At 46.5% G+C, this 26,713-nt stretch overlaps 1 protein-coding gene across 9 annotated transcripts in view; it reads left to right on the forward strand.

Moving 5' to 3' along the window:
- LOC147101147 (acyl-CoA-binding domain-containing protein 4-like) overlaps positions 1-26,713 on the forward strand; it is a 274,772-nt gene that overhangs the window by 56,819 nt on the left and 191,240 nt on the right. For 8 of the 9 annotated variants that reach the window (XM_085966359.1, XM_085966353.1, XM_085966360.1 and 5 more), the window contains 4 exons: positions 3,110-3,194; positions 13,131-13,251; positions 16,679-16,804; positions 24,662-24,859. In XM_085966359.1, coding sequence (XP_085822485.1) covers positions 3,110-3,194; positions 13,131-13,251; positions 16,679-16,804; positions 24,662-24,859 — 530 coding nt within the window. Of the gene's footprint in view, positions 1-3,109; positions 3,195-8,680; positions 8,763-13,130; positions 13,252-16,678; positions 16,805-24,661; positions 24,860-26,713 lie in introns of those variants that run through there. The other variant, XM_085966361.1, reaches the window with a different exon arrangement.

The raw sequence follows: 26,713 nt of genomic DNA on the forward strand, positions 1-26,713 counted from the left end.
AGGATCGTGAATCTTTGGAATTCTTTACCCCAGAGAGCTGTGGAAGCTGAGTCATTGAATATATTCAAGGCTGAGATGGACAGATTTTTGAGCAACAGGGGAATCGAGGGTTATGAGGAGCGGGCAGGAAAGTGGAGTTGAGGCCAAAATCGAATTAGCCATGATCTCATTAAAGGGCGGAGCAGGCTCGAGGGGCCGAATGGCTTGCTCCTGCTCCTATTTCTTATGACTTTGAAGATATCCTTAGATCACTTCAGATAAATATGTTTTTGGGTTGGCTGGATGTTTTAATGTGCATGGAAACCCATCAACATGTTCAAAACTCTCTGAAACAAGCTACTGAGAAATCTCTACCTATAAAATTTGCCTAATACAAAGTGCACACTCGCTCCCCATAGGGACACATTCCACCTATCTAAAGCCAGACAGTTTAGGTGCTGCTTGCCTACATTTTGGTTACATTTCATTATTCATGCACAGTTCTATAATCATACATGCAATCCTCATCACTTTTTAAATAACTGCAATGCTGTAAAAGACCACCATACAAGAAAAGGCCATTCGACCCACCAGGTCGGTTCCTTCGAAGGACGACTTGTAATCTGTTGTTAGGGACTCTACCGAATCCATTTAAACTCCTGAGGAAAAGGCCTAAAATGTTCCTCCAGGCCCCAAAAGCAAATCAAGCAAAACTCTAGGGGGGAGAAATTGGGTGAGTAGCGCCACTTGTTAGCGCCTAAAGAGGCAGTCAGTGGCTGTAGCGCCACTGGCTGCGCCTCCCGCGATATTGAGTTGGGGCGATAATGGTGGCGTTAGCCTTTTGCGCTGCGCCGCCACCGATGACGTCATTGGTGTGCGCAGCGCCCCATTCGCGATATTTGGTAGCGAACGCCGCAGTTGCACCGTTCGCTACCCGCGCCCGGTTCACGGGGCCTTACTGTGCCGGCAGTGGCGCAAGTTAAGGTGGAGGTGCGGGGCGGCCGCCTTTTTCGGCAGCCGCCTGCCAGCACCTCTGTCACCGGCCTCCTAACCGCCCCCCCCCCCCCACGGTATTGCCGGCTGTTTCCCGAGAGCCCGGCACTTCTCCTTGGTGCTGGGCTCGTTTGCCGGCACTCGCGAGCGGGGATCGCGCTGTTGCAGGCACCTCCCCCTTAACAGTGGGAGGAAGGCCTGCAGTACCGCAGCGTGCCGTGCCGCAGCGTGTGGCGCTGCGGCACGTTGCGCTGCGATATTCAGTTTCAGCGCCCTAAGAGGGACGCGGAGCGCCTCGAGCCTCGCCCCGTGTCCCTCGAGGGACAGTGAAACTGAATATCTGACGATCGCTGAAGCCTCGAACGCTGCGCTAAATCCTGCGCTCAGGCGACTTTTGCGCCACTTTGGCGCCCCAACCCAATTTCTAGGCCGAGAATTCTTGTCTAGCCTTGCATTCTATGTTATTCATCCTTGACTGGTTGCATTCCTTGATGTGACAACGTAAATGTCCCAACATCTGAGGTACCGTTGTCACCTGGCAGTGAGGATTGTCTGTAAGTAAATGAATCGCCACCCTATAGCTGTGCTTTAACCTCCAAGACAAAAGTGTAAATTGTGGCAGTTGAGTTCACACACACCAGGGCAGCACAGGTGAGAAAAATATGGCAACCTAACTCACTATTGGTAGACCAATCAGTGGCATGACCTGGATTAACTTAGATTGAGAACTGAAGGTACTCTTTAGCTAGTCGGGAGAGGTTTGTGTCTGTACTGACATGGACTGCACTCAGGACATTTTACTCACGTAGTGAAAAGGAGGGTTGACAGCTGGATTAATTTTGTTATTTTCTTTATCTTCTGCATCTCACGAAACATGACAAAGCAACAGCTGTAAATCTTTTTGGGCCCCATCTCACGGTTATCATCTTGCACTCTCAGCAACTTACAGGCCAATTAATTTTGAGCTGAAAGATGAGGGAGAAAGTCTAACTAACGGGGTATGTGAGATGCCCCGAGCCAGCAAAATCTGGCCCATTGTGTTTAGCAGTTTGAATTTAAAGGAGCCTGCTGAAGTTGCCAGAGGTCCCAAACTTGCTGCAGCCAAACACCTGTAGCACCCCACTCTGACACCCACCACCACCCGTGCCTCTTGCTGGGTTGGTCCCAGGAGGCAGGGCTGCTTGTCCAAACATCTCCTCTGTACTCCACTTCCTGCTCATTTCCCTTGTGATTGGGGGTCTTGACGACACTTGTTCACAGACAAATGGTCATAAACGTGGACTGAAACATCCGACTTCGAATAATCCATTCTGTAAACCCCCTTCTCTGTTTTCAAGTAAATCTCAAAACTTATGTATGTAGGCTTAAGGAAACTGGCCACTAAATGTGCATTTATACACCAGGTTTTACAGTAATTGTTTCTGTAATCATCTATCTGAATCCACATTTATGTAATTATAGCAACTCGTATCACTGAAAATGGTGTTTTCATTAATTATATTGCAATTAAATGTCATGGGAACTGTGGCTCCAGCAACAAATTCTAAAATGGTCTATACTCTGTTATCCTCTGATTTGAGTTGAATAAAATAATAAACACTAACTTTATGAGGATGAATTCTGTAGAGAAGTGTAAAGTCATGCCACAGGGTACAACCAGGCCATTGTCCTACCCAGAATGCATTGCAAGAAAAGAAGTTTTTTAAAAATCCTTACTAATTAAGAAAAAGCAACACATTTTTCCACAATACAATAATTCATGGCGTAGAATTTTTGATGTTTTTTGAACAAAACAAAACTGTCCTCTAGTTGAATTAAGTCATTTTTTGTAGCATGTTAAATATCGTGACCCACAACCTTTAAAAGAGGATTGAAAATAAATGTTAAAGTAGGTTAGTGATTCCCCCTTTAAAAGCTATTTTATACAAAGTGCAATTGGTCTGTGTTGTGATGAGAATGGCAATTTTATAACGAACTGCTTTAGCTCCATTTGAACGTGTGTTTGGAACGGATGATATCATTGTCGGCTATTGATTCATTCCACTAGTTGGGGATCATGGTTGGTGTCATTTGATGTGCCCTGGCTAGATAAGCATGAGCTGGAAATGAACAGATGTGTGTTTGTTGTCTCCTACAGGGATGCATGGAAAGCTCTGGGGAACATGTCAAAAAAAGAAGCCATGATGACTTACGTCAAAGAGATAAAGAAAGCAGCACAGGAGGTAGAATCTTGTGTTCGTGTCCACAAACCCTGCGTGCAATAAAGTATGATGTTTAATTTACAGGCCCCACCATGTTCCACTTCCAACAAAAAAGTATTAATTCACATTTTATTTTAACTTTGTTGCTGGCCTATTCCTGTAGCCTTTGATGAAGGAATTTAAACACCGAACAATGTTAAAACTGGCTCCGAGGTACAGCAGATTGGCACCCTGAAGTGCCCTGGAAGGATGTGAGTTTGCACTCATAGTTTTGTCACATAATCTTATCTGTGCCAGTGGGGAGGTGCCAAGCAGTGCCCAGATTCTTCAGAGGGGAGCATTGGAGGAAGTTGCCTAGGTTGCTTGCACACCCCCTGGTGGCTGAATGAAGAGTAATTGTATATCCTGTCAATTGAGGATTAGAGAAATCCAATAGTGGAGGAAACAAAAGGAGTCTTAAAAACAGAATTGATTTTAGTTGTTGTAAATCAAATGAATTCGCCCCCCGCCACCCCCCCCCATCATAAGGGCTCAAACATTTTACATTTAGAATATTTGTTTTAGGTGAAGGCACTTAAATGCCTGTGGAGCTAGATAATGATTTAAATTACATAAATGAGGGAAACATTTGCAGTGTGATTAAACTGTAATGTGAAGCTGAAGCTCATTCATAGGATATACGGCACAGAAACAGTCCATTCGGCCCAACCAGTCCATGCCGGTATTTACGCTCCACATGAGCCTCCTTCCTTTCCTCATCTAAATCTATCAGCATAATCCTCTATTCCCTTTTCCCTAATATGCTTGTCCAGCCTGCCCTTAAATGCATCTATACTATTCGCTTCAGCCACTCCCTGTGGTAGCGAGATCCACATTCTCACCACTCTCTGGGTAAAGAAATGTTTTCTGAATTCCCTATTTGATTTCTTGGTGACTATCTTATATTGATGGCCTCTAGTTATGCTCTTCCCCACAAGTGGAAACGCTCTCTCTGTATCCACTCTATCAAAACCTTTCATAACTTTAAAGACCTCTATTAGGTCACCCCTCAGCCTTTTTTCAAGAGAAAAGAGACCCAGCCTGTTCAACCTTTCTTGATATGCATACCCTCGCATTTCTGGTATCATCCTTGTAAATCTTCTCTGCACTCTCTCCAGCACCTCTATATCCTTTTTATAATATGGCGACCAGAACTGTACGCAGTACTCTAAGACCAAGGTTCGATACAGGTTTAGCATAACTTTCTTACTTTTCAATTCTATACCTCTAGAAATAAACTCTAGTGGTTGGTTTGCTTTTTTTATGGCCTTGCTAACCTGTGTTGCAACTTTTAGTGATTTGTGTATTTGTACTCCTAGATCCCTTTGTTCCTCTACCCCACCTAGACTCGCGCCCTCCAAATGATAAGTGAGCTCCCTATTCTTCCTACCAAAATGTAATACCTCACATTTATCTGTGTTGAACTTCATTTGCCAATTATATGCCCATTCTGCAAGTTTATTAATGTCCTCCTGTAATTTGCTGCAGTCCTCCTCAGTATTGACTATCCCCCCAATTTGGTGTCATTGGCAAATTTAGAAATTGTATTTTTGATTCCTAAGTCTAAATCGTTAATGTAAATTGTGAACAGCAGTGGTCCCAGCATTGATCCTTGTGGAACACCACTACCCACCTTCTGCCACTGTGAATGGCTACCCTTTTCTCCTACTCTCTGCTTCCTGTCCATTCAAAGGTGAGCAGACCTGAAACGTTAACTCTGTTTCTCTCTAAAGAGCCAAGTCCGTGGCACGAGTGGCTCAGCTGCACAGGAGGGGAGGAAAAAGAGTGGGAGAGCAATAGTGATCGGGGATTCTATCATAAGGGGAACAGATAGACGTTTCTGTGGCCGCAGACGTGACTCTAGGATGGTATGTTGCCTCCCTGGTGCCAGGGTCAAGGATCTCACTGAACGGCTGCAGGGCATTCTGAAGGGGGAGGGCGAACAGTCAGAGGTTGTGGTTCACATTGGTACCACCGACATGGGTAGAAAGAGGGATGAGGTCCTGCAACAAGAATTTAGGGAGCTAAGTAGCAGATTAAAAAAACAGGACCTCAAAGGTTGTGATCTCTGGATTACTCCCAGTGCCACGTGCTAGTGAGTATAGGAATAGGAGGATAGAGCAGATGAATGCATGGCTAAAGAGTTGGTGTGGGAGGGAGGGCTTTAGTTTCTTGGATCACTGGGTCTGTTTCTGGGGAAGGTGGGACCTGTACAAGTCGGACGGGTTGCACCTGAACCGGAACGGGACCAACATCCTTGCGGGGAGGTTTACTAGTACTGTTGTCGGGGGGGGGTTAAACTAACTTGGCAGGGGGATGGGATACGGAGTGGAGCTATAGTAGGGGGTGATGCACAGCCAAATATAGAGGAAAAAACAAGTCAGCCTGGAAGGCAGAGCAAATATGTAACGGCACAAGGGAGTATGGCAAGGCTGGATGGCATTTATTTTAATGCAAGGAGTCTTGCGAATTGAAGGTGTTGATGAACACATGGGAGTATGATATTGTTGCTATCACAGAGACATGGTTGAGGGAGGGGCAGGACTGGCAGCTCAATATTCCGGGGTATAGAATCTTCAGGCGCGAGAAGGGGGTGTCGCAATATTAATCAAGGAGTCAATGACTGCAGTAAGGAGGGATGATATCTTAGCAGGTTCCTCTAATGAGGCCATATGGGCAGAACTTAAAAACAAAAAGGGGGCAAGCACTTTGCTGGGAGTGTACTATAGGCCCCCAAACAGTCAGGGGGAGATCGAGGAACAGATATGTAGGCAAATCTCAGAGAAGTGTAGAAATAATAGGGTAATAATAGGGGATTTCAACTTCCCCAATATTAACTGGGATAGTCAGAGTGTGAAAGGCTTAGAGGGTGCAGAATTCTTAAAGTGCATCCAGGAGAGCTTTTTGAGCCAGCATGTAGAAAGTCATACAAGAGAGGGGGCGGTACTGGACCTAATTCTAGGGAATGTAGCCGGGCAAGTGGTAGAAGTGTTAGTAGGAGAGCATTTTGGTGACAATGACCATAATTCGGTGAGATTTAAGGTAGTCATGGAAAAGAACAAAGATGGACAGGAAATAAAGGTTCTAAATTGGGGGAAGGCTGATTTTAATATGATAAGGCAGGATCTGGCCAAAGTGGACTGGGACCAGCTACTTGTAGGAAAATCTACATCAGAGCAGTGGGAGTCTTTCAGAAAGGAAATAGAGAGAGTAGAACGGCAACATGTTCCTGTAAAGGTCAAGGGTGGGACCAACAAGCCCAGGGAACACTGGATGTCAAGGGATATATGAGAATGGATTCAGGGGAAAAAAGGGAGGCTTTTGGCAGATACAAAGGACTAAAAACAGTGGAAGTCCTAGAGGAGTATAGAAAGTGCAGGGGGGTACTTAAAAAAGAAATTAGGAGAGCGAAGAGGGGGTATGAAAAAACACTGGCGGGCAAAATAAAGGAAAATTCCAAGGTGTTTTATTATAAGTATATTAAGGGCAAGAGGATAACCAGGGAAAGAGTAGGGCCCATTAGGGACCAAGTGGCAATCTGTGTGTAGAGCCAGAAGACGTAGGTGAGGTTTTAAATGAATATTTTGCATCTGTGTTCACTATGGAGAAGTACGATGTAGGCATAGAAATCAGGCAGGGGGATTGTGATATACTTGAACAAATTAGCATTGAGAGGGAGGAGATATTAGTGGTTTTAGAGGGCTTAAAAGTGGATAAATCCCCAGGCCCAGACGAGATGTATCCCAGGCTGCTGTGTGAGGCAAGGGAGGAGATTGCAGGGGCTCTGACACAAATTTTCAGAACCTCTCTGGCCACAGGGGAGGTGCCAGAGGACTGGAGGACAGCTAATGTAGTACCATTATTCAAGAAGGGTAGTAGGGGTAAACCAGGGAATTACAGGCCAGTGAGCCTAACATCAGTGGTAGGGAAATTATTGGAAAAATTTTTGAGGGACATAATTAGTCTCCACTTGGAGATGCAAGGATTAATCAAGAATAGTCAGCATGGCTTTATCAGGGGGAGATCATGTCTGACCAACTTGATTGAATTTTTTGAGGGGGTGACTAGGTGTGTGGATGAGGGTAGTGCAGTTGATGTGGTCTACATGGACTTCAGTAAGGCTTTTGACAAAGTCCCACATGGGAGACTGGTCAAGAAGGTAAGAGCCCATGGGATCCAGGGCAACTTGGCACATTGGATCCAAAATTAGCTTAGGGGCAGGAGGCAGAGGTTGATGGTCAAAGGTTGTTTTTGTGACTGGAAGCCTGTGTCCAGTGGTGTACTGCAGGGATCGGTGCTGGGTCCTTTGCTGTTTGTAGTGTACATTAATGATTTAAATATGAATGTAGGAGGTATGATCAGTAAGTTCGCAGATGACACAAAAATTGGTGGAGTGGTAAATAGCGAGGAGTGATGCCTCAGGCTACAGGACGATATAGATGGGTTGGTCAGATGGGCAGAACAGTGGCAAATGGAATTTAACCCTGAAAAGTGTGAGGTGATGCATTTTGGGAGGTCTAACAAGGCAAGAAAATACACAATGAATGGTAGGACCCTGGGAAGGACAGAGGGACCTTGGTGTGCATGTACATAGATCCCTGAAGGAAGCAGGACAGGTAGATAAGGTGGTTATAAAGGCATATGGGATACTTGCCTTCATTAGCCGAGGCATAGAATATAAGAGCAGGGAGGTTATGACGGAGCTGTACAAAATGCTAGTTAGGCCACAGCTGGAATACTGTGTGCAATTCTGGTCGCCACACTATAGGAAGGATGTGATTGCATTGGAGAGGGTGCAGAGGAGATTCACCAGGATGTTACCTGGGCTGGAGCGTTTCAGCTATGAAGAGAGACTGGACAGGCTGGGGTTTGTTTTCCTTAGAGCAGAGAAGGCTGAGGGGGGACCTGATTGAGGTGTACAAAATTATGAGGGGCATAGATAGGGTAGATAGAAAGGAACTTTTCCCCTTAGTAGAGGAGTCAATAACCAGGGGGTATAGTTTCAAGGTAAGGGGCAGGAGGTTTAGAGGGGATTTGAGGAAAAACTTTATCACCCAGAGGGTGGTTGGAATCTGGAACTCACTGCCTGAAAGGGTGGTAGAGGCAGAAACCCTCACAACATTCAAGAAGCATTTAGATGAGCACTTGAAACGCCATAGCATACAAGGCTACAGACCAAGTGCTGGAAAATGGGATTAGAATAGACAGGGCTTGATGGCCGGCGCAGACACGATGGGCCGAAGGGCCTCTTTCTGTGCTGTATAACTATGACTCTATGACTCTCCATGGATGCTGCCTGGCCTGCTGAGTGTTTCCAGCATTTTCTGTTGTTATTTCAGATTTCCAGCATCCGCAGTATTTTGCTATTGAATAACAATGGGATGAGTTAATGTGTGAAAATGTTAAACTTGTTTCATATGTAACTCTTTTGTGGAAGGGTCTGAACCGGGTGGCTAAATATGGCAACTGAACACTCCGCCTTGGTGAAGATGAGGAGCATTTGCCATTGCCTGACCTGCCCTGAAGAAGCGCACGTCCTATAGCCCCACAGTAAGAGAGATTGGCAGGATCATACAGCATTGTAGTTATCTGCATCATCTTCCGTGCAATTGTTATGCTTGGAGAGAGAGAGAGAGAGAGATGTTGCCTAGAAGTAATGCTAATGACATGACACAATGATCGATAGAGACACCCCAATGTTAAGCTTATAGTCTTTGATGAAGATGAAAGGAAACTGAAGCAGCAGAGCAGGAGTTGAAGCACTGACCTGGAGCAGCCAGTAGCAGAGTGGGAAACAGAGACCTGGAACAGCCTTCAGTATTGCCAACTCTCGCGAATCCATCGCGAGAGATGTGATTTTAGCGTGAAATAAAGCATCACTCACGATCTCGTGATGGAACGCCAAAATCTCGGGATTTTTAGGGGACAAAAAATACGCCGATTTGCACATGTGCGAAAAAAGATGCACCGATTTGGAACACTTTTGAATCCTGAAGAGCAACTTTGTCAGCCAACTTGATTTCGTTTAGGTTAAAAATTAAGAATTTGTTACGATTTAAAAAAAAAAATTAAGACAACAATGACACCTTCTGGCAAACTGAACTGTACAAATAAATAAAAATAAAATTCCACCGCCAGAAGATTGATAAACAAGCTGCAGGATGATTAAATCAACAAAACCTCCAATCGTGAGTTTGATGCCGAACCAACAGGCCGGAGCTTTAGCCCGCTGAACAGCGACTTGCTCTCCTGCTGGTGGCGCTGTCGAATAACCGCACGCTCTTTCGCTAGGAGCGGCCCATCACAGCCCAAGGTCAAGGGTCACTCACTCACACAGGCCAAGATCAAGGGTTACTCACTCACATAGGCCGAGGTCAAGGGTCACTCACTCACAGGCCAAGATCAGGGGTCACTCACTCACATAGGCCAAGATCAGGGGTCACTCACTAACACTGGCCAAGGTCAGGGGTCACTCAGAGAGACACTGACAGACACACAGAGCGAGACACGGACACTGTCACACATTTGACCGATTTGCAGTGATCTGCAGCCAGAAGTTTAAAACAAAATATTGCACCGAGAGCTCTGTAGCTGCGGTCAGAACAGCGCTCTCTGTTTTGAGCTTTTTTCAAGGGCATTCCCTTTTTGTTTGCGTATGAAGCTCAACAAATAATTAACACAGTGCAATGGGGCTGTCGGTCAAGTGTAGCTTTTTTTCCCCATCACCTCCAGGTGCAGCGTACCTCTGGTTTCACATTGCCTGGGGCCTTTGGCTTCCGTTTACTTTAATTGCCTTATTTAATTCTTTTTGACAATCGGATGTATTTTAGTGGCCAGCGGAGCCTGCAGGGGATTCTGGGGTCACACAAGTGAGATTCGGTGTGATCCAGAGATGGAGAACTGAAGGAAATCCATCATTTTACTCTTCACTATATCGGGCAGTTTTATACTGTTGTGACTGACATCTGTTAGTTTTGCAACTACTGGACTGTCAAACACGCATTATTACCAAGGTGGCCGCACAATCCCTGGATATATCGCCACCGAAACTGGAGCTATGTTGAAGCTTTTGAGTTCCTGTCCAAACACGTTTATTTATGCAGCGACCCAGAGGAAATTCAGAGAAGAGCTGAAGAAGGTGCTGAAATCTCCCTGGACACTGATTCTAAGATTTGTTCAAAATGAAAGAAATACGAATCAGAGCTCCCTTTTGGAACATTAAAATTCACTTTTGGCTCCTATTCCAGCCTAGGCTGGGGTTCCCTCTCTTTACAGCTACATCAAGATAGTTCTTGTAAAAACTCACAGGTGCACAACTCTATTTGTCCCCCTTGTGGCATTTAATGCCCACAAGGCGACCAATTCTTGTTGGTAATAATAAGTGAGGAAACAAAAAGTTACCTAGGAAGCAAACATGGGAAAATAGCTTGTTGCAGAAAATTGGAACATAGACCTGGGAAAGGTATTGTCCTCAGAACTGTATATACACAGCGATCATATTCCCCGGCTCGAGCCCAGGGCACACAGCTTCTGCATGTAAAGATTAATGTTTAAATTTAATTTTTTTTTAAAATTTGCTCATTTGGGATGTAGCCAATAGCAAGCAGCAGGGCTTTATTGGATCCCCTTGTCATTCAGTGTAACGAGGCAGTGCTACAATTTAGCGGGGCTTGTTTTTTTAAGTTTTCATTATTAAATGCGATCCTATTCCCCCAGTCATTTACTAACCATTTGTAATAAAGTCTGTCCTGACTTTTAAATAAATGTTTATATATCATTGCAAAAATGTGCATATACACTGCTGTAAGATGCAATTATGTAAAATAAGCCATCCACTGGGGTGCATGCAGAAAGGTTACAGTTTATAAAACTTAAGATCGGCTCTCCTGTTAAAATCCCTATGAAACTATTTGGCATAGATGTGAATTAACTTGACAAATCATTTACAATTAAAGATTTTTTTCCTCATTAAACTGGTTGTTGAGACTCATGGGGAATCAAGGGATATAAGGATCGGGCGGGAAAGTGGAGTTGAGGTTGAAGATTCACCAGGCTGATACCTGGGATGGCAGGAATGACGTATGAGGAGAGATTGGGTCGATTGGGCTTATACTCGCTGGAGTTTAAAAGAATGAGAGGGGATCTCATTGAAACTTATAAAATTCTGACAGGACTGGACAGATTAGATGCAGGAAGGATGTTCCCGATGGTCGGGGAGTCCAGAACCAGGGGTCACAGTCTAAGGATAAGGGGTAGGCCATTTAGGACAGAAATTAGGAGGAATTTCTTCACCCAGGGAGTGGTGAACCTGTGGAATTCTCTACCACAGAAGGCAGTAGAGGCCAATACATTAAATATATTCAAGAAGGAGTTGGATATATTTCTTAAGGCGAGAGGGATCAGGGGGTATGGGGAGAGGGTAGGAACCGGGTACTGAATTTGGATGATCAGCCATGATCGCATTGAATGGCGGAGCAGGCTCGAGGGGCCGAATGGCCTACTCCTACTCCTGCTCCTATCTTTTATGTTTCTATAAGATCAGCCATGATCTTATTGAATGGCAGAGCAGGCTCGAAGGGCCATATGGCTTACTCCTCCTCCTATTTCTTAAGTTCTTATCTCAGTAATCGGTTAGCGACGGCCGAATACGTTTCCTGCCCGGGAGCATAAGTTGCGGAATGAGCTTCCTGGTGTGGAATGAGCTTCCTGTCCGGGAGCAAAGGTCAGCCAGGGGTCGGGTCGGGGGGGGGGGGAAATAGCAACTCCTGATATCTATACCAAATCTCATGATTTTTATGAGCTTGTCTCCTGATTTATGAGGCGGTGGGGTTGGCAATACAAAGCCTTCCAGCAGCAGTTGTGCACCAGCAGCTGCCCAGCTATCGCCAGTTAACCAGCAGCAGAAAGGCGGTTGTGGGTCGTCTGGATTATGTGGAACAGGAGCAGCAGTAGAAGGAGAGAGACGCGAAAATAGGAAGCTGGAGAGACTCAAGAATCAGGAGTGGGTGAGCTGTCTGGGGTAGAGAAGTGAGAATCAGGAGAGATGTGCGAGATAGAGCTGGCTTTTACAGTAAACTTATTAATTAATGAGAGAGTTTTGCAAGAACAGGAACGAAAGACTGCAAGTTGTGGCGGGTGGAGGGTTGCAGGCAGCATATTCCCATTATAAAACTCGGTTTGTTTCTAGTACTGAAGTCAGAGTTCTGGACTTGGTGTCTAGTGTACCAACATTTTCAGAGTCTGTAATCCTTGCAGAATTGAGAACTAGAAACTTGCAATTGTCCCTCTGTTGGATAACCATTTGGGGAATTTTACAAGAAACAGTGTGATGCAGATATATTTAACTTTACAGTTTAAAAATTAGAAACTGGCCAACATCATCTCACAGATACAATGCTTGGAGTGTTCCTTTAATTTTGAATAGGGTACAGGTGGTAAGAATCTCTAACACTTTGTGGACAAAATAATGTCCATAGTATCCAAAATTCACACTTGTTCCTACCTACAAACATAGAAGATAGGAGCAGGAGTAGGTCATTCGACCCCTCGAGCCTGCTCCGCCATTCAATGAGATCATGGCTGATCATCCAAACTCAGTACCCTGTCCCTGCTTTCTCCCCATATCCCTTGATCCCTTTAGCCTTAAGAAATATATCCAACTCCTTCTTGAATATATTTAATGAATTGGCCTCTACTGCCTTCTGTGGTAGAGATACAAATCAGGTGTTGTAATTTTCTAATGCTGATTAATATAAAGCAGAGTTCGAAAATAGTTTAGTTATTTCAGAAGAAAAGAAAAAATGTCAGTCTTGTTCTATTTCTTGCGGAGCAACTGAGGAACAATTGCTGAGCGATTGTTGGGTGATATTCTGCTGGTTTTCAAATATTAATGTTCTCCTCTGAAATCCATTTACCCAGGTTATTGACAAGATGTCAGGGACTGAAAACGCAGAGCAGCACTTCCACCTGTTCGAGCCGCTCTATGAAGTTGCCGAGGACATGCCCAGACCGCCAGGCTTCTCCCTGAAGAAGGCGTCCGGTATGAACAAAGATAGGGGGGGGAGGGGGATATTTTCCTCTGTTTGCTAATGGTGAAAAAGTTGGGATGAGGGAACTCCGTTTGTATTCACAATTTGTTTGGCTAGCTTCACTGAATGAATGAAATTCTACCCCAGTGCACTTTCAGCAGAAGAATGAGAGTTGACCCCAAACCCCTAGATTCTGGTTCTTATAATTAAGCAGTTAGCTGTTCACAGGAATTGCCCGCTAAACAACGTGCTCACATTGGAGGCACTGTGCAAATCCACTGTCACATTACAGGGTTCCTGTTTCAGCCCTCAATGTTAAACTAAACCCTATCGTTCCAAAAGATTCTTGCGGCGGAGAACAACTCCATTTAAAATGTTCTTTGCACAAGCACCCAACTGCCAATTATCAGCCTTTTCTCAGCAGATGGCAGTTCCCTAACTGGAAAACATGCACTGTTTCTTTATCGTGTAAATTAATTACATAGAATTACAGAGTCTACAGCACATAAACAGGGCATTGGGTCCAACTGGTCCATGCCGGTGTTTATGCTCCACATGAGCCTTCTCCTACACCTTCATCTCACTCTATCAGCATATTCTTCGATTCCTTTCTCCCTCGTGCTTATTTAGCTACCCCTTAAATGCATCTATACTATTCGCCTCAACTACTCCTTGTGGTAGCGAGTTCCACATTCTAACCACACTCTGGGTAAACAAATTTCTCCTGAATTCCCTATTGGTGACTATATTTGGGTAATTGATGTCCCCTACTATTACTACTCTATTATTTTTACATTTCTCTGAAATTTACCTACAGATTTGCTACTCTATCTCCTTCTCACTATTTGAGGGTCTACAGGAAACACCCAGCAATGTAACCGCTCCTTTTCAACTCTAACCAAATAGATTCAGTCCTTGAACCCTCTAGTATATCGTTCCTCTGTAGAACTATAATATTATCCTTGATCAATGCTGCTAAGCCCCTCCTGTCTTTTTCCATTCCCCATCCCTCCTGAATACATTTAGCCAGGTATGTTTAGTTCCCATTCCTGTCCATATTTAAGGCAGGTCTCCATTAAAGCCATTATAACCCAATGTGGTAACTTATGCCTGTAGCCTGTCGACCTTATTTGTAACACTCCTCGCATTAACACGCATGCAGTCCAACTCCATGCCAGTCTTCTTTGCTTTTTTCCTCTATCTACTTCCTGCTCTTTCTACATTATTCTTCGTTCTGCTGTTGTTTGTCCCTCCTAGTTTTCTCTGCACCTTGTCTCTCCTCTCTGCTGCTGCGTCCTGGTGCCCTTCCCCCTGCCAAATTAATGTAAACACTCCCCCACAGCACTAGTTAACCTCCCCGCGAGGACACGTGTTCCAGCTGTATTCAGGTGCAACCCGTCCGGCTTGTACTGCTCCAGAACTGGTCCCAATGCCCCAGGAATCTGAAGCCCCCACTCCTGCACCATTTCCCCAGCCACGCATTTGCCTGCACTATCTTTCTGTTTCTGTACTCACCAGCACGTGGCACTGGGAGTAATCCAGAGTGTCATGAATCTCATCATTCATGAAGAAATAACTCATGAAGTAACACTGGGCGGCCAGCTGGTGGCACCGTCCAAGGAGTATAAATACTCGACGTGGGCCCAGCTTGCTCAGGATGTTTCTGTAACCAGGAACTAGTGATTGTAACTAGAATCTCCAGGTTGTGAAACAGTTGATTAAAGCCTTGTTTTATTCTCAAACCAAGTGCTCAGTAGTCTTTTTACATCACAGAGATTACCACCCTTGATGTTCTGTTCTTTAATCTTTTTCCTAGCTCTGCCTGTAGGACCTCAACGCTTTTCCTACCTATGTCATTTGGTTCCAACATGGACCACGACTTCTGGCTTTTCCCCTCACAGAATGTCTTGCACCCATTTAGTGATATCCTTTACCCTGGCACCAGTCAGGCAACACACCATTTGGAACTCGCATCTGTGATTACATAAACCCCTGTGTATTCCCCTGACTATCGAATCCCCTGTAACAACTGCATTTCTACACTTTCTTGTGCCCCCCTTTGCAGCTGAGTCTCCCACAGTGCTGTGGATTTGCTTCTGACTGCACTCCCCTGAGGTGTCATCGCCCTCGCTGGTATTCAACACTGAATACTGGTTTGTGAGTGCCACACTCCCAGGTGATTCTTGCACTGCCTGCCTGTTCCTCCTCATCTTCCTGGTGGCCACCCACTCACTCTCCCCCTGAACTTTGTGTCGCTGCGGAGTGACCACCTCCTGAAATATGCTATCCACGAAACGCTCAGCTTCCCTTATCTGTACAGATTTGTGTATCTGTACCCCAAGATACCTTTGCTCATCTACTCCATTTCGACTCTATTATCCAAGCAGTATGTGGCCTCCTTATTCTTTGAATAGTCTCTCACTATGGAACAAAGTAAATAAAAGCAGTGTTTCTGTGGTTTATAAAGTTGTGTTTAGGTTTTGACGGCAGTTAGGGTAAGTACACAGGAAAATGTTTAAAGCAACAAAGAAAAGGCCATCAATCAGCAGATGGGAAACCCAAATGGTGAAAGGAAATAATATTTCAAAACTTAGTCCCAGGCTTGTTTCTATTTATTTTTGTAACATAATTAAAGTGAGTGATGTCAACAATCCAGAAACAAACATTTAACATCATGTGGGCTGCTTATTGTCAGCATCAAGCTCTCCCAGCATGCACAGTGTGCCGGCCTCCCAAGTGCATCGCCAATTGCACCATTCTCTATACCAACCAGTCTGCTGACCAGTCTAATAACTCTGTTACACTTAGGCCATCTGAAGAAATGAGACCCACACGCTCTCTCACTCATACCAGTGGGTTTGTATTGCCTGCACTTAGTTTCTTTTGAAGCACATGTGCACAAACTTGCACGCCCCATCGTGCTTACGCCAGTGGCCAGTGTCACTTGTGAAACCAAAGCACCCAGTGTTTAAGGCCCATTTCATCTGGTCACATTCCCTACCCGTGTAGCCACTGACACGAATTGATTGACAAAAGGACTCATCTGGCGAGTAGATAGGATGGTTTCATTTGGATGTCATAAAGTCGCGATATGGTGGTGTAGGTTGTTCTATGAGGTGCTCCTGGTTTCAAGTATTATATCAGCGGAGAGGTGTGGAATTCTCATTATTTACTAATCGTGAAGGCTGCTGTGTGGAATTCTTCCAGTATTGCAAACACTGCATAATCAGCAGCTCACGTTGCCAGTGAGTACAACAGCCCGTGTACTGTAATTAGTGGGAGAAAACCAAACAGTTTGGGGTGTTTTTCATTGCACTTTCTTCTCATTGTGAGCCTATGTTACAATATTTTTTTTAATATTAAATAATAATCTGCACACTCTTTATCTTAAATTTCATTGACCACATTTTGTGATGAAAGATTGTCTTGGATTTTTAGGTGAACATCCTGATTGTCCCCTGACATCGACTCCATATAGTGCGAGGAATGGGACATTGAAAAACCATGATAGCGGCATGGCCTCGGAGGAACAGAGCGAAGAGGAGCAAGATGTAGCAGCAGACAGTAAGAAAATCTTATTAACCTTCTGCATTTCTATCAACTAGACAACAGAGTATCGGCAGGGGGCCAAAGCTATCGAGAAAGGATGCTGAGTGAGTGTGAAGGTGGACTGAATTACGGCTACAGTGTACACAACCAATTTAGCCAGATCCCTCCATCCTCCTTCCTGCTTTCCAAAAACCTCCCCCCACAAAAATCTTTTGACCATGCTTTTAGCCCCACTTACAAACTCCTTTTCCAGTGTTTTTTTGTTGCTCTTTCACTCTTTGCTCTGTAAAGAACTTTGGGATGTCTTTCTGTGCAAGAGGAGCACGTTAAAAATGTAAACTATTGTAAATCTATGTTTTGACACAGTTTGCTTTCTCTATTCCTTTCTAGTCTTCTTTCTTCCTTTTCCTCTGTATCTCTTTATCAGTGGGGCTGGTAGTTAATGTTCAGATAGCTTTTGACAAGCATTCCCCTGTTCTTCCCCTACACAATCACTCCGATTTGACAGCTAAGTATTAGTGCGTTAAACTATAAAATTGTCACTGGGTGAGATACACAATAATAAAGCTATTTGTTTATTTGAAAACAAAATAGGATTTTGGTGCCAACCTTAATATTTTTGTGAATACAGATCTTCCACCTTTTCCAAATTTTTTCTTTCTTTCTTTTCTCTCCCACCAAATCTGTCTCCCTTCCCTCTACTCAGTTAGAATTCCTTATAAGAGACATGCAACCCCTGCAAGAACTGTCGTTTAACGCCATACTACCCCAGGAAAATTGGGCTCCTTGCTATTATACCTCAAGACTATGGGGGAGAAATTCGGTATCGCCCCGTTAGGGGCGCTAAATTTTGAAATGTGAAAAATTAGCGCCAGACGCTAATGAGTCTGAGGTTTCCCGAAATTGGCTGTTAGCGCACCTGGGAAGAGCTGGAACGCTAAATCAAGCGCTAATGACCTAAGCTGGGCGCTACAGGGGCGCTACCAGCAGGGCGTTACCAGCAGGGCGCTACAGAGGCGCTACAGAGGCGCTACCAGCAGGGCGCTACAGGGGCGCTACCAGCAGGGCGCTACAGGGGCGCTACCAGCAGGGCGATAATGAATTTCAGGTGCTACGCAATCGGGAATGATCCTTCACACTGGCCCCTTCCAGCTCTTAAAGGGGAGGTTGCATCATTGTGCAGGTCCTCATTATCAGCATTGCTGGCTGTGAAGGTGACCTGCAACCAACTCAATCCCCTGATCGTGATGGCTGATCCAGGGGGAGAGCTCGTCATTTCACGGAGGAGGCATTGATCGCGGGAGTGGAGCAAAGGAGGGCAGTGCTGTTCCCAGACACTGGAAGGAGGCCATTACCCCAGGTAGTCAGGGCAATGTGGAGGGAAGTGACCCAGGAGGTCTCGGCCAGTAGTGTGGTCGTATGCAGCCTGACACAGTGGCGGAAGAAATTCAACGACCTCACTCGGGTGGTCAAGGTGAGTACATGCTTCAACAGGTCCTACATACCAGCATCTGAACCTCAGTCTGTGCACACTGCACAAACCACCACACCCCCAGCACTCACCAACCAAGCATCTGCGCCTACTCAAACTCACATCCACATCTCACGCCTTGCCTACAATTATAGCTATTCAACTACGGCAGGCATATCTCCCTAACACACAGCTGGACTCTGACTCACACACGTTAGTTTCTCTGGCAGGCCAAGATGGCCCACAATAGGAGGGAGCAGCAGAGAACAGGCGAGGATGATGCGCAGCTCCAGCAGCTCTCAGACCTGGAGGAGCGAGTGCTGCGACTCATTGGGCAGCAGGTGGTGGGCGGCGTGGCCGTTAGTGACGTCGACCCCCTTGGGGGCAACAACGGTATGTTCACCCCCTCTCCTTCTCTCATCCCACTTCCCCCTCACACCACAAGCCTTTCCCACTTTCCAGCTCATTATACTACATCCCTTGCTCCCTTCCTGCCCTCACATTAACACGAGTCTTTTTCATTTATGCTTTCAGAGAATCAGCAACCAGATGACCAGCCTGTCCCTGAGCCTCCCACTGAGAGTGAGGAAGGAGAAGAGGAGGAGGAGCAAAGCACCGCGTCACTGCATGTCTCACCCGCAGGCACCACCTCAGATACTGGCACTATGCGATCTTTAGAGGCAGGTTTAGTAGCGGGGTCTGCACAGGGTGAGGCACTGGGGACAAGCAGGCTGCAGCAAGGCCAGGGTGAAAGGGTAGCTCGGGAGCCAGCTCCCCGGAGGGCGAGTTCTGCTGCACAGGACTCAGATGAGGACCACGATGGGGAGGCGTTCACAAGAAGGGTGATGGGCATGCACACCGAGATGATGGGTGCAATGGCAAGGGTGCCCGAGAGCCTGTCGGTAATGGTAAGAAGCGTGGAGGAGTCCGCCTCCAACATTGTACAGAGCTCTGTGCACACCATGGAGCCGATCCTTGGCAGTCTGCAAAGGATGGTGGACTCCCTAAGAGACCGTGGGGACACAGACCTCATGCCGCGTGTCATGGGCGATGTGGCAGCATCCATTGCAGCACAGGCGGAAGCCACGCAACGTCTTAGTGCTGTAATGCAGTCAATGGTTGATGCCATCGAGTCTCAGACTGCTTTCATGCAGTCTCAGCTTGATGCCACGAAAGCTCTGACTGCTGCCATCACGCTGGGTCCACCACAGTCCACCGGGGATCTCACGGTGTCGCAGCAGCTCAGCAGTCTGTGCTCCAGCAGATTGGTAGGGATGCTGAGGTGCTGCCCCGGGGGAGTGGCAGTGTGTCAATGGAGCAGGAACTTGCTGTCCTCTTTCAGGATGACAGCATTCCTGCTCCCACCACTGCCACTCAGCCATTGCACTTGTCGCTGCCCATCATCCAGCCAGCCCAGGCTGCCGCCGCCCAGCCTGAGGTGGCGCAATGTACAACCAGGCCTTCCAGGCCCAGAGCTGGTCGAGGGCGTCCTGCAAGGCCATCTGTAGTCTCTGGCACCGACACTCCGCAGCCTTCCACCAGCCCTGCTGCAGCCACAGGGGAGACATTACGTAGGAGCAGTAGATTAGGAAAGGGGACTGTAAAGGGGGGAGGCAAGGGTTTGCACAAGGGTGATTAATCAATATTGATGCTGTATATATGTGGTTGCTGAATTTGGATAAATTTCTTATTGGAATGTTGCAGAAATGGTGCTGTGTCTCATTTCAGCTTTGGGGTGTGGTATGGGATGAGAAATTGATGGAATGATGGGGACTGGATGAGAAACCGGGAAGTGGCCTCGAATTCATTGGAACTGCAGTCTGATGAGGCGGTCATGGACCGCCCTTCCACAAGGCCGATAGAGTGGCTGGATCCTCCGTCGCTGCTGTTCATGCTCCTGTTCTTTCTCCTCATCCTCGTCATCCTCCTCCTCCTCCTCTTCCTGAGGTGGTCCCGCTATGCCTGGTGGCAATGTCTGCACCCTCATGATGGCCAAGTTGTGCAGCATGCAGCAGACGATGACAAAAAGGGACAGCCGCTCAGAAGAGATCTGGAGGGCTCCTCCCAAGTGGTCAAGGCAGCGGAACCATTGCTTGAGCACCCTGATGGTCTGCTCAATGATGTTCCTGGTGGCAGCATGGCTCTCATTGTATGAGTGTTGGGCACAAGTGCTGGGGTTGCGGAGGGGAGTCATGAGCCAGATGGAGAGTGGATAGCCCTTGTCTCCCAGCAGCCATCCGCTAGCTTGATGTGGCTGGAATAGAGCTGGCGCAGGATGAAGGCGCGTGGCTGCTGCCAGGTTAGCAGGCATTAATAGTGAGGATGCGCCGTGTGTGGTCGCACACCAACTGCACATTGTGAGTGGTAGCCTTTGCGATTACAGAATACCTCAGGATTGTGCCCACAAAGCGATGTGGGTGCAGTCAATGGCGCCCTGCACCATGGGGAAGCCCGCTATCCTGGTAAAGCCACATGCACGCTCGCGTTGCTTCTCTCTGGTGATGGGGAAGGAAATGTAGTCCCTTCTCCTTCTGTAGAGAGCATCTGTGACCTCGCGGATGCAGCAATGGATGGTGAACTGCGATATGTTAGTTATGTCTTCTGTTCCACACTGGAAGAATCCGCTGGCATAGAAATTGAGGGCGACGGTGACCTTGACTGCCACTGAGAGAGACGTGGTGCACCTGATGTGAGGCTCAAGGTCTGGCTGCAGGAGGTGGCAAAGCTCTGTGACCACATCCTTGGTGAAGCGGAGCCTTCTAAGACACTGCTCCTCAGTGAGATTGATGTAGGAGAAATGCTCCCGGAATACCCTGGGAGGGTAAGGCCTCCTGTTGAGAGCCCTGTTGGCCCTCCTCCCTCCGGTCACATTTTGCAATCTTTCTCTCTGCCTCCGCTGTCTCTGACGGTGACGCTGGAGGGAGAGGTCCAGTGCCAGCACAGCCCCCATTAAATGATGGAAATGTTGCACTATCAAATATAAACCAAATGAAAGTGATAAATTTTTCTCAGCCAGAATTCTCCTTCAAGTTGAGAACGCTCAAATTGCCTGTTTGCTTTTGTCAAACTGACGAGGCAGCATTCTTTGCCGACAAAAGAAGGAAGTTGACGCCTTTATATAGCGCTCCTCCAGCGCTCATCTGACAGCACCCCACCTCCTCTACCTGTAGTTGCTAACGGCAGGCGCTCAGGCAGGGGGCGAGAGTGAATTTCAGAGCCGGGGCGCTGCACACCCAGATGACGTCACGAGCTCCGACCGCAGGAGAGCATGGCGCTAGTGGTTACCGCCACCGCAAACCTCCACTTCAATTTCGCGGGCGCCGGTACTATCACCGCGCCCAGTCACAAAGCCGGTAGCGCCCCATTAGTGCCCCCCAGAGGCGCTAACGGGAGGTGATAAGGTGCCCAATTTCTCTCCCTACATTTTTTGAGATATTGGCCGCGATTTTACTGACCTCGGTGGGTTCGTGGCGGGCGATGTCAGTGGGGGTCCTGACCCCGCTGCTGGTTCCATCCCAGCCTCTGAAATGAATTTCCCCTGATTGGGCTTGGTAAGCCCGCCCAGCGCGTTTCCCAACCAATTAGAGGAAACGGGTCTGGTGACGCGTCATCAGCCGGTTTCCTTAAAGGGACCATGGCCAACTTTCTTTTGACATTTGTGCTGTCAGTGTTCTACAGCATTGAGTTGCTGCAAACACTGACAATCACTGCACAGAGGCAGAGGGCTGCACCGAGGCTCTCCCATGACTCCTTCCATATGCTTATGGAGGGAGTCATGCATGCAGGGAGGTTCTCTTCCCTTCCCAGGGGCGGAAGAGACCTCCCAAGGAGATCAGCACAGCCTGGTTGCACATTGCACAGGAGGGCACAAGCAGGGATGTGGTCAGGAGGACCTGGGTGCAGTGCCGCAAACGTTTCAATTATCTCGGTAGGTCACGAAACGTTAGTACAAAGCCACACTCACCCTCATCCTGCTGTTTCTCTCATCACATCCCCATCACTCTGCCTTCCCTACCCTACTCCTGCACACCCTTACTCACACTGACTTACCTTGGACCTCCACCCATCCCTCTTTATCTACATTATCAAATCCCCATCTCACTAGCCACCCCCTCACTCATCCTCATCCTAGTGCAAGCATACCAACTAACAACACACAAGGATAGGAACTTGGGAGTTTTATGCAATGTTGATGTAAAGTTTCTGTTAATGTGGTGTCAAACATTGAAACCTTTACTTTCAACACTTAGCATTCTTGGGACAAATTTGTGTGCACCTTTGAAAGTGGCTTAGTGAGTTGCAGTGAATGGTGAGACATAATGGTACCCCCCGCAATGGTGGTCAGTGTGAAAGGAATGGCTTGGGCATTGTAGGGATGTTTTATGGTGTTGGTATGGGGTGGTGCCAACCTGGTGCATCATGTGGCAGCCAGGGTGTACAGTGTCAAGTGAAGTAAATCTGGCTATGGTGAGGCCATCCCTGGCCTCCCGGGCAGCAATGTGGTTGGGTGCTGATGCCCTCTGTCCTGTGCAGCATCAGTTGATTGCGGAGAAGGTTGGTGTTGTTGGTGCTGCTGGTGTGCCTGGTGCTGCTGGTGTTGGGGCTGATCGTGGTGGGATTCTGAGGATCAAGGTGAGAGAATATAAAGGGCACCCATGATGATGGAATAGATGGCAGGTCAAGTAGAGATGACAGAAGTGATCTGTCAGTGGTGGGAGAGGTAATGAGGTCAGACTGGATGGAGACTTGTGTAAAGACTTGCAGCATGGTGAATCTGTTGTGGAAATGTAGTGAGGAAGAGCTTGTGGCTGAGGTAAGATATCTCTAAGGTGGGAGCTTTTACTTTACATTTGAAGCTGTCAACTCAACAGCTGATTCAATGGCCACTGAACTCCTGCCTCAGCTTCACAGATGTGGTCCATGACCAGCGTGGACCCCTTTGGCGAGCTGTCAAATGCAAAAGGTAAGCTGAAAATCATTCTCAAATGGCTCTAAACAAGCCACTAATTATTTGAATTGGGTCCCCTACCGCTGCCTGTCGGGTTTGCTCAGCGCTGAAAGATCCGACATTGGGAATGACACGTGGCGGCAGGTTCACAGCAGGGTGCTGACCCGCTGTCAAGAAAAGCCCCCCGCAAAATTGCGGCCAAAGCTGGAAAGCCAAAAGTGTTTTCATGATTTGGGTTTGATCATTTCAGATGGTTGGCAAAGCCAAACCATTGCCAGTGAACTGCAATTTAGACAGGAAGTAAAACCGATGCAGATTGCAAAAATGGTCAAAGTAAACAGAGCAGCAATTTTTGGAGGGTATATGTGCCAGGCTGAAAGACATCAAAGAACGTGCAGATAGATTGTTGAGAATGTTGGATGAGCAGCCAGCATCCTAGTCCATGTTGAAACAACCAATGTTGATGGGACTGAGGAAGGGATCTTGCACAGGGAATATGAAGAGCTGGGAAGAAAGTTAAAAAGCTAGATCTTAAGGCTTGCATTCTTGGGAATGGTACTTATGTCACGCATTAAACCAGCTAGTGGAAGGCCAGCCAGCTGAATGCATGGTTAGAAGACTGGTGTAGGAGGGAGGGTTTCAAATTTGTGGGGCATTAGGACCAGTTTTGGAACAGGGGGAGGCTGTACCTGTTCTACCTGAACCTAACTGGCACCAAGAATAGATAAAGTTGTAACTGAGTTTAAACCTGGAGGTGGAATAGAGAGACACACCTTAGAACATGTGGTTGCCGGGGCGGGGGGTGGAGGAGCTATAATTAAGTACAGGTTGAGTGCCCAAAATCCGGAGTTCCGGAATCCGGACTCCAGGACGATTGGTGTCAGGGTCGTCCGGAATCCGGACACCCTGTTTCTGCCGCCAGCCAGGCCCAAGCATTTCCGGACTCGGAACGTGTTTCTGATGTCCAAAGTCCGGAAACGCCCGAGCCCAGGTTGCGATATTTCTGGACTTCGGACATCAGAAACACGTTCTGAAGTCCGGAAAAACACGAAAACCGGCTGGGCCTCGGTCCCGAGGTTGCCGGATTCGGGACGTATAGTGAAGTGGCAAGGTAGTCTAAAATAGTAAACCCCAGTAGTGAGGTATGGAAAGATATGCCTAGGACAGATAGGAAACCAGTTAAGAAGGTAAGTATAACTTAAATAGAAGGGAAAATGGTACTGTGAATGGGTCGCAGTTGTAGTGATGCCATACAAAAGCACAAAGCATTAGAACTAGAGGCAGTAATTATAATAGAGGGATATGATGTTCTAGCCTTAACAGAAAGGTGGATTCACCCAGGGCAGCACTGGGAACTAAATATTCTGGAGAAGGAATATATAATTTAATTGGATAGTGAATATTGAAAAACTTTAGTACAATAACATTTTAAAATATGGATTTATTTTTGTAGGAAAAACAGTTCGATTTCATGAAAATGAGGTCAGGCAAGATGGCGACAGTAATAATGAGCCATATCAAACCAATGGTATTGATCCAGAAGATGGAGGTCTTGATCCAGAAGTTGAGATCCCTCAGCTGGACACAACAGTAGGAATCATGAGCACAAGGCAGCCTCTGGAGAATCCCTCACAGCTTTATGACATCACAGGTATGTGACTTTAAAATAATGCGAAAATGAACCAGAGGGAAGATGAGGAGAATTTTTTTCACGCAGCGACTTGTTATGATCTGGAATGCACTGCCTGAAAGGGCGCTGGAAGCAGATTCAATAGTAACTTTCAAAAGGGAATTGGATAAATACTTGAATAGGAAAATAATTGCAGGGCTATGGGGAAAGAGCAGGGGGAATGGGACTAATCAGCTAGCTCTTTCAAAGAGCTGGCACAGGCACGATGGGCCGACTAACTTTCTTCTATGCAAATCTTTGTTTCAAATTACAAAAAGTCCTAAAAATGCCACAGTGCATGGAGTTGGAATAGAGTAGTTATTATTGATATTATTGATTGAACTTACTGATCTTTCAAGAAATAAGGTCCATTACTTGTGTTCATCTCCACTGTTGCTGCTGTGGAACCTCACTACCCCAGGGAAAACGGTTTAAATGACTTTTTATTTTTGCACTTCAAAACCATTAATACAAGCTGAGCTGTGAAAGACCAGAAATTGGTCCCTCCGTATTTATTTTAATTATCTTGCATTTTTACGCATAATTGTAATTCCTGTAATGTACACGGTACCAATAATACACACAAATTTTGAAAGGCTTTTTGTGTCATTTAAAGCAGTTCTTCATTCTGCAAGCAAACTGTATTCTGGATGAGGCTCACATATTCTCCAAAGTGAGAGTCAGAAAATCTGACTTGTGAGGTACCCTGTGTGAGGGTCCCAAGTTTTCTCTTGCAAAATGGCTGTCCCGATTAGTGCCTTGCTTCCTCACCAGTTGGGAGGCACAGGAAATCAGTTGCAACTACCAGATTTTGGGGGATTTTTTTACATTTAAAATCATACCCTGTCCTTTTGAAGCAATCTTTTCTTGACTTATATAGAACTCGGTAACAGTCCCGACTTGGTGCTGACGTCATAGCCTTTAAAAAGTGCATTATACAGAAACCCAGGTGAAGGGCCATGATCCACTAGTGCATAGAAACATAGAAGATAGGAGCAGGAGTAGGCCATTCGGCCCCTCGAGCCTGCTCCGCCATTTAATGAGATCATGGCTGATCATCCAAATTCAGTACCCTGTCCCTGCTTTCTCCCCATATCCCTTGATCCCTTTAGCCTTAAGAAATATATCTAACATTAAATATATTTAATGAATTGGCCTCAACTGCCTTTTGTGGTAGAGAATTCCACAGGTTCACCACTCTCTGGGTGAAGAAATTCCTCCTCATCTCTGTCCTAAATGGCTTACCCCTTATCTTTAGACTGTGACCCCTGGTTCTGGACTCCCCCGCCATCGGGAACATCCTTCCTGCATCTAGTCTGTCTAGTCCTGTTAGAATTTTATAAGTTTCAATGAGATCCCCTCTAATTCTTCTAAACTCCAGCAAATATAAGCCCAATCGACCCAATCTCTCCTCGTACGTCATTCCTGCCATCCCAGGTATCAGTCTGTTGAATCTTCGCTGCACTCCCTCCATGGCAAGAACATCCTTCCTCAGATAAGGTGACCAAAACTGCACACAATACTCAAGGTGTGGTCTCACCAAGGCCCTGTACAACTGCAGCAGGACATCCTTGCTCCTGTACTCGAATCCTCTCGCTATGAAGGCCAACATACCATTTGCCTTCTTAACCGCCTGCTGCACCTGCATGCTTACCTTCAGCGACTGGTGCACAAGGACACCCAGGTCTCGTTGCACTTCCCCTTCTCCCAATCTATTGCCGTTCAGATAATCTGCCTTCCTGTTTTTGCCACTAAAGTGGATAACCTCGCATTTATCCACATTATACTGCATCTGCCCAATCACCCAATCTGTCCAAATCATACTGGAGTTTCTCG

Source organism: Somniosus microcephalus, chromosome 24 (assembly GCF_052327205.1).
Source record: "Somniosus microcephalus isolate GS21.2 chromosome 24, FLI_Smic_1.0, whole genome shotgun sequence".
NCBI classification, from domain to species: Eukaryota; Metazoa; Chordata; class Chondrichthyes; order Squaliformes; family Somniosidae; genus Somniosus; species Somniosus microcephalus.